Source organism: Myotis davidii, unplaced genomic scaffold (assembly GCF_000327345.1).
Source record: "Myotis davidii unplaced genomic scaffold, ASM32734v1 scaffold376, whole genome shotgun sequence".
NCBI lineage: Eukaryota > Metazoa > Chordata > Mammalia > Chiroptera > Vespertilionidae > Myotis > Myotis davidii.
This window is the reverse complement of record NW_006288121.1, coordinates 3257245-3267432: the sequence shown is the minus strand read 5'-3', so window position 1 is coordinate 3267432 and position 10188 is coordinate 3257245. Positions and strand designations below refer to the sequence as shown.

At 39.4% G+C, this 10188-nt stretch overlaps 1 protein-coding gene across 3 annotated transcripts in view; it reads right to left on the bottom strand.

The window, feature by feature from the left end:
* The window catches only part of MLLT10 (myeloid/lymphoid or mixed-lineage leukemia; translocated to, 10), a 239114-nt gene that overhangs the window by 228378 nt on the left and 548 nt on the right, over positions 1 to 10188 (bottom strand). For all 3 annotated transcript variants that reach the window (XM_006759926.2, XM_015561466.1, XM_015561467.1), the window contains exon 2: positions 8179 to 8258. In XM_006759926.2, coding sequence (XP_006759989.1) covers positions 8179 to 8258 — 80 coding nt within the window. The remainder of the gene's footprint in view (positions 1 to 8178; positions 8259 to 10188) is intronic.

Here is a 10188-nt window from a genome sequence, read left to right as displayed (position 1 = left end):
CCAGGGCAACCCAGCCGTCCCCAACCTGTGCACCAGGCCTCTATCCTATATAGTAAAAGGGTAATATTCCTCCCAGCATCGGGATCAGCAGAGCTGCGAGTCCTCTCCTCACTAGGATCAGCATGATGGGGCAGCGCCCAAACCCCCTGATCGCCCTGTGGCTCTGTTCATGACAGGGGAAGGCACCCCAACCACCTGATCAGCCCTGCTCTGTGCCTGATAGGGGGAAGCTCCCCACCCCCTGATCGCCCTGCGGCTCTGTGTGTGACAGGGTGCGGCGCCCCAACTCCCCCATCCCACAGGCCCTGCTCTGTGTGTGACGAGGTGCAGCGCCCCCTGCCCCAGACAGGCCCTGCTCTGTGTGTGACAGGGTAGAGCCATAACCTCCCCATCAGCCCTGCCCTAAGTGTGAGAGTGGCGGCACCCCAACCCCCTGATCGCCCCAACCCCCTGATCGGCCCTGCTCTGTGGGTGACAGAGGGCGGTGCCCCAACCCCCTCCCCCACGGGCCCTGCTCGTGTGTGATGGGGTAGAGCCATAACCTCCCGATCGGCCCTGCCCTGAGTGTGACAGTGGCAGTGCCCCAACCCCCTGATCGGCCCTGCTCTATGGGTGATAGAGGGCAGAGCCCCAACCCCCTGATCGGCCCTGCTGTGTGTGTGACAGGGGGCAGTGCCCCAACTCACCTATCAGCCATACTCTGTGAGTGACAGGTGGGAGCTCCCCAACCCCCTGATGGGCCCTGCTCTGTGCGTGACGGGGGGAGCTCCCCAACCACCTGATCGGCCCTGCTTTATATGTGATGGGGCAGCACCGCAACCCCGATTGGCCCTGCTCTATGCGTGACGGGGTGGCGCCGCAACCTCCCCATCGACCCTGCCTTGAGTGTGACAGGGGGCGGTGCCCCAACCCCCCAATCAGCCCTACCCTGAGCGTGACTGAGGGTGGCATTGCAACCTCCCAATCCGCCCTGCTCTGTGCATGACAAGGGGCTGCGTCCCAACTCCCCAATCGGCCCTGCTCTGAGCCCGAACAGGGGCTGCACCTAGGGATTAGGCCTGCCCTCTGCCACCCGGGAGCAGGCCGAAGCCAGCAGGGCATTATCTCCCAAGGGGTCCCAGACTGCGAGAGGGCACAGGCCGGGCTGAGGGACTCCCCCCCCCTGAGTGCACAAATTTTTGTGCACCGGGCCTCTAGTCATATATAAAAGATTAGAAATCAGAACTTCGTGGGACTTAACAAAAATACTGAAACCTAAAAAGCAGTGGAGAAATATCTTCAAAATTCTGAAGGAAAATGATTACCAAATAATCTACTCAGCCACACTATCAATCAAGCAAGATGGTAAAACTACATGCAAGAATTTAAACATTTCTTTCTCATACACCTTTTCCTATGAAGCTGCTAGAAGATTTACCAGCCAAAACAAAAAAATAAAACATTAAAGAAGAAATGGGAGAATGAAGAGTTAGAAAACAGGGAATTTAAAATAAGCAAAAAGCAAAGAAACTCCCAAGATGATAGTGAAGAAAGTTCCAGGAGTAAAGAGAAACCAGCCAGGATAGGAGCAGGGGAGATGGTGCTTAGAGGAAGGTCTCCCAGTTTAAAACGGAAGGAGGAAGAGGGAAAGGTAGAGGAGGGGAAGGAGGGAGAAGAGGAAGGAGAGAAAACATGTTGGCAGAGAAGGGAGAAGAACAAAAGAGAAAGAGAGAGGAAGGGGAGAAGAGAGGAAGAAGACAGGAAGAGAAAAAGGAGGGAGAAGAGACGGTGAAGAGAGGACGAGGAAAAGGAAAGGAGTAGGTAAAGAAAAGAAAATTTGAATTTATAGACTACCTGACTCATTAACCAAATGGAAAATTATATGAAGAACGCAATCATAGTATACTTTGCTTAAAAATTAACAAAACATTTAAATAGTTGGAATAATGTAATCATTATTTAGTATTATTGATTTATCCAAAATGTGTGATGCAGTAAAAGACAACATCTTAAAATGGTATGTCAAATATTGATGTTTAGACATTCATTTTAGAAATACAGAAGTAGCCCTAGTTAGATTGGGTCAGTGGATAGAGCGTTGGCCTGCAGACTGAAGGATCCTGGGTTCAATTCCAGTCAAGGGCACGTGTCTGGGTTGTGGGCTCGATCCCCAGTATGGGGCATGCAGGAGGCAGCCAATCAATGGTTCTGTCATCATTGATGTTTCTAGCGCGCTCTCTCTCTCTCTCTCTCTCTCTCTCTCTCCCCCTCCCTCCCTCCCTTCCTCTCTGAAATCAATAAAAATATATTAAAAAATAAATATAGAAATACCAAAAGGTGTTGCCCCTGAAAAATGAGATGAGTATTCAAGAGTCAAGCAGTGAGGTACTATTTTGTGTATAAAGAGAAGCTTTTGGTATTACCTGACTTTGACTAAGTGCACTTAGTCAAAGTCAGGTAATACCAAAAGCTTCTCTTTGATAAACATAAAATTAAGTTTAAACAACAAAAAAAAGGAATAAATAGGTACCATATGCTGGGCAATGTATCTTACAAAGATACCATGTTTTCTCTCTCTCTCTCTCTCTCTCTCTCTCACCCCCCCTCTCTCTACCCTTCCTCTCTCTCTAAAATTAATTTTAAAAAGATTTTAAATGTTCAAATAAATAAAGGAAAGCATATAGCCCTTAAAGCAATAGCAGCAAGATACTATTAAAAAAACAAGCAGTTGCCTAGCCAGTATGGCTCAGTGGTTGAGTGTCAACCCATGCACCAAGAAATCGCAGATTCAATTCCTGGTCAGGGCACATACTCAGTGTTGCGAGTTTCGGGCTCAATCCCCAGTGGGGGGCATGCAGGAAGCAGCAATCAATGTTTCTCTCACATCTATGTTTCTATCCTTCTCCCTTCCTCTCTCTAAAAATCAATAAAAACATATTTTTTTAAAAACTATACTGTGCTGTATATCTGAAAGTTTACTAAAAGAGTAGCAAATCTTAAAAGTTCTCATCAAAAGGAAAAAATATTTGCAAATGTGAGATGATTGATGAATGTTAACTTATTATGGTAGTCATTTTGATACAACATATTTAATATGCTGTACACATTAAATTAATGTTATATGCCAATTATATCTCAGTAAAACTGGGAAGAAAAAATATATATAGAAGGGCCTAACAGACACTAAAGGATAACGGTGGACTCAGACTGAGGAGAGTACAGAAAGTACTTCAACTTAATCTTTTATTATTACTTTTAAGTAGAAGGGACGGTTTGAAGCAAATATGAATAAGTAACATCTGTTCATTCTGGGTGGGGAATACATATGTATTTATTTTATGTCCTATATTGCTCAGAATTATTTGTGATAATTAAATGTATATCAATAATTTTACTGGGATTAAATATAATTAATATAGTTAAGTATATATAATTTATATGGCTTTATAGATTTATAGTGATTTGCTTGCATTATATAGTTTCATTAAGCAAAAATTTTTAAATCCTATATAATAAAAGGCTAATATGCAAATTGTCCCCTCCACCAGGGGTTCGACCAAGGGGAGGGGCCAGCCAGCCAACCACCTTCAGCACCTCCCCGGGCCCTGTCGGGCCTGATGGGGCAGGCTGGCAGGATCCCATCCATGCACAAATCCATGCACCAGGCCTCTAGTAAAATAATATAACCCTATGTCAATCCCTAAAACCTTGACTTTTAATTCCACCTGGCAATTTCTCCCTAACAATGTAAGAAACAAGGAAGAACTATAATAAAGAGGCAGAGAAAAAAATTACTGTAGGAAAGAAATAGTCTTTCATTTAGCACTAGAATAGCAATATCTAATTAATGCAAATTCTTAACTGGCTTTTGGCCATTTTTTTTTTCATGATTCACTCTCTACTTGTTTTTGAAGTAGAATATTTAAAATATAAAATATCCTCACTGTATCTCATTGAAATGATATAAGTAGATAAAAATCTAATCTCTCTCTTCAGCCTGGTAATTAAGAACAAATACACATTAAATACAAAAATAGTCATCAGTATTTTAACCTCTCACCACTATGATAATGATCAGTAAGTAGTATAAGTCTAAAAAAATTTCTCAACAAAACATTCATACTTGCGGTGAATAAAGCAATTCAAGTGCTTTCACTAAATTATGAATGCCTATCTACAAAGAGCTTCCCTTAAAAATCAACCAAACTTTCCCCCAATCCTACTTTTATTTTCCTCTTTCCTAATGTTTTTAAAATTCAATCTAGCCCTAGCTGGTTTGGCTCAGTGGTAGAGCATCGGCCTGCAGACTGAAAGGTCCCAGGTTCGATTCTGGTCAAGGGCACATACCTCGGTTGCAGGTTCCCTGGCCCTGGTCAGGGTGTGTACAGGAGGCAATCTATGTGTCTCTCTCACATCGATGTTTCTTTCTGTCTCTCCCTCTCCCTCCCACTCCCTCTCTCTAAAAATCAATGAAAAAATATCCTTAGCTGAGGATTAACCAAAAAAAATTTCTTTCTGAAAACTAAAATTCAATCTAATCCTACAATCTCTATTCTCTTCGATGCCCTATATAGAGCATTCTGCCCAAACCAGGGAACTATCATTGCTGTCTCAAGAACTTTTTTTAGTCCAGGACCCTTGGCAGCAATGTCACTATCAACTATTCTTTCCTGAAAAGCCAATTGTTTGTCTGTGTTGCTACTATATGTGTAATTCTCCCTTCCTGAAGTTCATTATTCATCCTTGTTATCATGTTTTCTTAGTCTTCCACATGTGAGTATTCACCATAGTCCTGTCTTCACTTTTCCTTTTCTCCAGCAAAAAAATATCATTTGGTTCACAGTCTTCCTTCTATGTAGCTCCAACTTTAACCTGACTTCATTATTTTAATCATAAATTTCCAATGAAAAATCCTAGCAGCATCAAAACATGCCCAAAACAAAAATTCTCCTTACTCTTCAATTTTGTTCTCCCTCCTCTATTACTATCACTGTATTACTATTAATGGTATCACCATTCCCGAATGATCAACCTTGACATTTTAAGGTCTTTGATTATTCCCTCTCCTTTACTCAATATCCATTTCTATCATTTCATCCTTCAAAATGCTCCCTTTCTTTTTACTCCCTCCCTTTCAACTCTCACAGTTTTATATTAATAGCATTCTAAGTCTCTCTGTTTCTAAATTCCCTTTCAAATCCATTCTATATACTACCAAACTACTTGTCTAAAAATACTGTTTCACTGTTCTGGATTTTTACTCTTCAATATCTGTCAAGGTACCACCAGCTCATAATTCCACTTTCTCTGAGAAGTGAGCTATCCCAAAACAACAGAGATCTCCCTGTGTCTGAACCACTCAACCATATTGTCTAGCCATGGCCAACTGATGATCTAGGTACCTCATCCAAGCCAAGCCAAAAGTTTTGTTTTCGTTTTTTCCCCCAAAGGAACATGACATTCAGACTGAGATGTAGTCTCTTGATACAGGAGGTAGAAAATATTAGAAGCTAAAGTATGCCCATCTTTCACATATAACATGATAGTTGAAAAATTAATCACAGCCCAGACTCCAACTAGATATGTATTGCTCTTAAAACTATGTTGTCCTTATCCATAAAATGAGAATGAATAACCTCATAGACTTGATAGGTTGATTAAAGGAGAGAATTGGTATAGAACATTCAGCAAAGTATCTGACAGACAGTAAACAGTCAAAAAAAAGTTAACTATTGATTGTTGTAGAAAGCAGCAGAGAAAATCTGCAGAAAGAATAAAGCAGACACAGAGAAAACCAGAAATAAGATTAAGACTAATTCAATTCCCTTTCTAGGTCATGCATACATTTCCATGTTCTGGTTCTTAGCTCCTTTATCCTTAAAATAAAATGCTCTTTCTTTGCTTATTTTAGCTTGGAATAAGTTTTTGTTTCTTACAAAGGACCTAACTTTTACAACTGTACACTACAGAAATTTAAAGGAGATTGTGTCTCTTCTTTAAAACCTTTAATTGCCCCCACATCATCTCATCAAATAAAACTGAAATAAAATGCATCCTCCAGTCCTGGTCAGGTAGCTCAGTTGGTTAGAGCATCATCCAGATACACCAAAGCGGTGGGGTTGACCCCAGGTGGAACAAACAGGTCTCTCTCTTTCTCTTCTCTCTCTCTCTCTCTCTTTCCCCTTCCCCTCTAAAATCAATAAATAACAAAATTTAAGGATTAAAAAAATGCATCCTCCAATATACTTTTTAGATAACTACTTTATTCACCCTAATATCGTGACCATGCCCTTAGAGCAGTGGTTCTCAACCTTCCTAATGCAGCAAACCTTTATAATACAGTTCCTTAAAATAAAAGGTGACTCCCAATTTCATTGTTACAAATTGAACATAATTAAGCATAGTGATTAATCACAAAAACAATATGTAATTATATATGTCTTTTCCGATGGTCTTAGGCGACCCCTGTGAAAGGGTTGTTCGACCCCCCAAAGGGGTTGCGACCCACAGGTTGAGAACCGCTGCCTTAGAGGCTAAAGGAATAAAAACAGGGAACAGGGGGCATTTAAGACAAATAACGTTGGCATTTTATCAATCCCCTTCACAATACCTTTATCCTCCCTCTATTGATACCCACCTTTCTTATTTTCTAATCTTTCTCTGACCCTGAATCTGTTGTAACACCGCTGGAAGAGCCTCACCTTAATTGTCAGTGTTTACTAATAAAGCATAACTTCCTTTGCTTGGTGACTCAAGAACCCCAAATCATAACATGCTACGAAGAGGCAAAAAAGACATGAGTACACCTATGTCTGCTACCACATCAAATCTTAACATTTTTGATTGATTTCATCCTCCATTTGTTAATTCCCATTATGGTAACATTTGATCAATAGCTATAATTCTGCTACAGTGCATTTTCACACTCAAACAAAACATATCAACAGAATACTGCTCTGAATTTCACAAACCTAGGTAGGCTATTCAGCCATTTACTCAGGCTATAAAAATAAAAGATTCTGTTTTTACTATACATGTAGAGAAATTGAAATGTTTCTTCCCTACCTTCTGTCAAATTCTCTAGTCAATACCAAAAGGAACTATAACATTTCAAATGATAATGCTTTTATATGATTAATGAATATTAAATCTATTTCTCCCTGATAGATCCAGAAGTTCAACTAGAAAAATACTTTTGGCCATAAAGAATAAACATACCACCCAGGCAGCATGGCTCAGTTGAACACTGACCTATGAACCAGGAGGACAGGTTCAATTCCCAGTCAGGGCACATGCATGGGTTGCAGGCTTCATCCCTGATAGGGGGCGTGCAGGGGGCAGCCAATCAATAATTCTCTCTCATTAATGTTTCTATCTCTCCCTCCTCCTTCCTCTCTGGAAGCAATAAAAAATATATTTAAAATAAATAAACAAACATCCCTCCTCACTGTTACAGGTGGTTTACAAAAGTGTTCAGGACCTGCTGGTATGGCTCGGTGGTTGAGCGTCAACTCATGAACCAGATGGTCATAGTTCAATTCCCAGTCAGGGCACATGCCCAGGGTTTCAGGCTGGATCCCCAGTCGCAAGTGTACAAGAGGCAGCCAATCAATGATTGCCTCTCATCATTGATGTTTCTCTCTCTCTCTCTCTCCCTCTCTTCCTCTCTCTGAAATCAATAAAAACTTTTTTTTTAAGTGTTTAGAAAGAAGGTAGCCGCTAGCTAGGTAAAAAAGAAAGATTTTTTTATGTTGTTTTGCCAAAGGGATTGAATGTCTGAAAATATTGAGCAACGTTAAACTATACATGTGCAGACATAGCAAAAAGTATGAATCGCTAAATTCTTAATGTGTTTTTTATTCAGTAAAAAGAAATTGACAGAATTAGCAGTATAACTTATGTCCTACTGTCATTATATTCTAACTATGATTAGCCAATTTAACCTTCAAACCAGTAGTTAGGGCTAATAAACTAAAATACAACTTTATATATTATCTGCTCAAAGTATCCATCAACATATGCTTATGTTGTTCAATTTCTTTTTCAGGTTTTATAAAATCGGTTTAAAACTGTAAGTCAACGTTTGGCCCAAAATCAGTATTTGAACAACAGACTGGCAATCCTTCAAACTGAAACATGTACATAACATCCTAAGCTACTCAGAAAAGTATTTTAATGTTTTTGATAAACAGTCCTTACCACTCTGGCTGCTCTCTCCTGAGATTCACATTTCCGGCAAAACCATGGTCCAGTGGGTACTTGAACAATGCCATAGCAAGCTGTCGGGACATAAAATATTTTAAATTATGTTAAGAAAAAAGAATTATGGAAAATCAAATACCCTTTCAAAGCCCTATTATACTAATTACCGCTCAAACTATTAATGTAAACCTCCTGCTTTGTAGAAAATTAAAACATTTTATATCTATATTTAACACATATATTATCTTAGTTGAAATCGTATGACATAATAAAAATGTTAAAATGCCAATTATGTTATTTCATTTAAGTATAAACATTACAATTTTAATTATTCTTTTATGATAGGAATATTAGGCAAAATTTAACACATGATTAGATTTTTATAGACTAACTCAGAAATTAATTCATTCCTATATCCTGCAGTTTAAGAAGCAATCATTTTAGATAAGTCTAATGAAAATATTTCCAAATCATCTTTCAAAATGAGCAACAGATACTGCAGAAAAGAAAATTACATGTAAAAGTGAAATGAGCCCGGTCAGTGTGGCTCAGTAGTTCAGTGTCTTGATCCATGAACCAAGAGGTCATCAGTTTGATTCAGATCAGGGCACATGACTGGGTTTCACTTTCTGGGCTTGATTCCCAGTAGGGGACATGCAGGAGGCAGCCAATGGATGATGTTTCTCTCTCATCAATGTTTTTATCTCTCTATCTCTCACCTATCCTCTCTCTAAAAATCAATAAAAACACATTTGGAAAAAAAAAAAGTGAAATGCTTCCCAAATAGGCAAATCTATAGAGACAGTGGTTGCCTGGGGAGTTGAGTAGAAATGAGAGTACAAGGTTTCTTGTTAGGGTGGTGAAAATGTTCTAAAATTGTGGTAATGGATGCAAAACTTAGTGAATACACACAACAAAAGTGAATTGTACACTTTAAGTGGGTGAATTGTAAGGCATGTAAATCACATCTCAATAAAGCTGTTACTTATAAAAAGTGACCATTCCTAAATATAGGTGAATATTCCAATAAGTATGAATATATATCGCATATCTAAGTCTAGTTGTTTTTTTAAAAATTGTTTTTATAATATGTAATTAACTCAAAATTGAAATTTTCCTAAAAACACTAACATTTAATTGACATTCTGAATGAGCGCACTCAAAGGAAACTTGAAAATATCTTAAATATTGGAAAGCACTTAAAGGATATAAAATCAGCACAAATTTTTAAACCTCCAAAATGTTCTATCAGCCAAGAAACACTACATGAGTGTCCAAAAACATACTTCAATTCAGAAGTACTGTAGAGAAGAAAATTAACTTTAAAAAAAAATTAAGACTTAAATGAACATGGTCAATATTGAGATGAGATTACTTATCAATACCTGATAATTTATCATCCAATTCATAAGAAATACCTCCACCAATGCCAATAAATACTGGAATGCAAATACTATATACCAGTTTTCTAAGATAATAAAATTAGTATCTAGTTTCAACACATTTTTTACTCCTTAAGAAAGGAAGCTGTGCAACCCTGTTCTTTAAAGGAAAATGGGAATAACTGCGTTCTCAGGTTAATTCACTACCTCCTAAGTCTCCCTTCCCAGTTCTAGGATTCCATTCTAAAGAATGCACTTTAGCCTCACTTACTCATCACTTAATGCCAGGTTCAGAAATGGGAATGGGGCGGGTTGGTGAATAATAAGGAGTATAAGAGCCACCAAAAAATTATCTAGGTTGCCTCACTTCCTTACCACATGAAAGGTCAATGTCCAGAAAACTGTCTTGCTAGTGTCCTACGCTTTTTTTGAGTATCAACCAACCTCACTGAGTGGAAACACCCAGAAATAAACTACGATGCTCCCCAAATCACCGGTGGCACCACCTCCTCTTTTCCTCTCCAGTCACTGATGCTGAGGAAGTGGCGTGATTTGGCCACGGAACACATCCCGCAGCCCAAGCCGGTGCAGCCAGGCACTCCTGCAGCAGCACCACTGCGGCGCG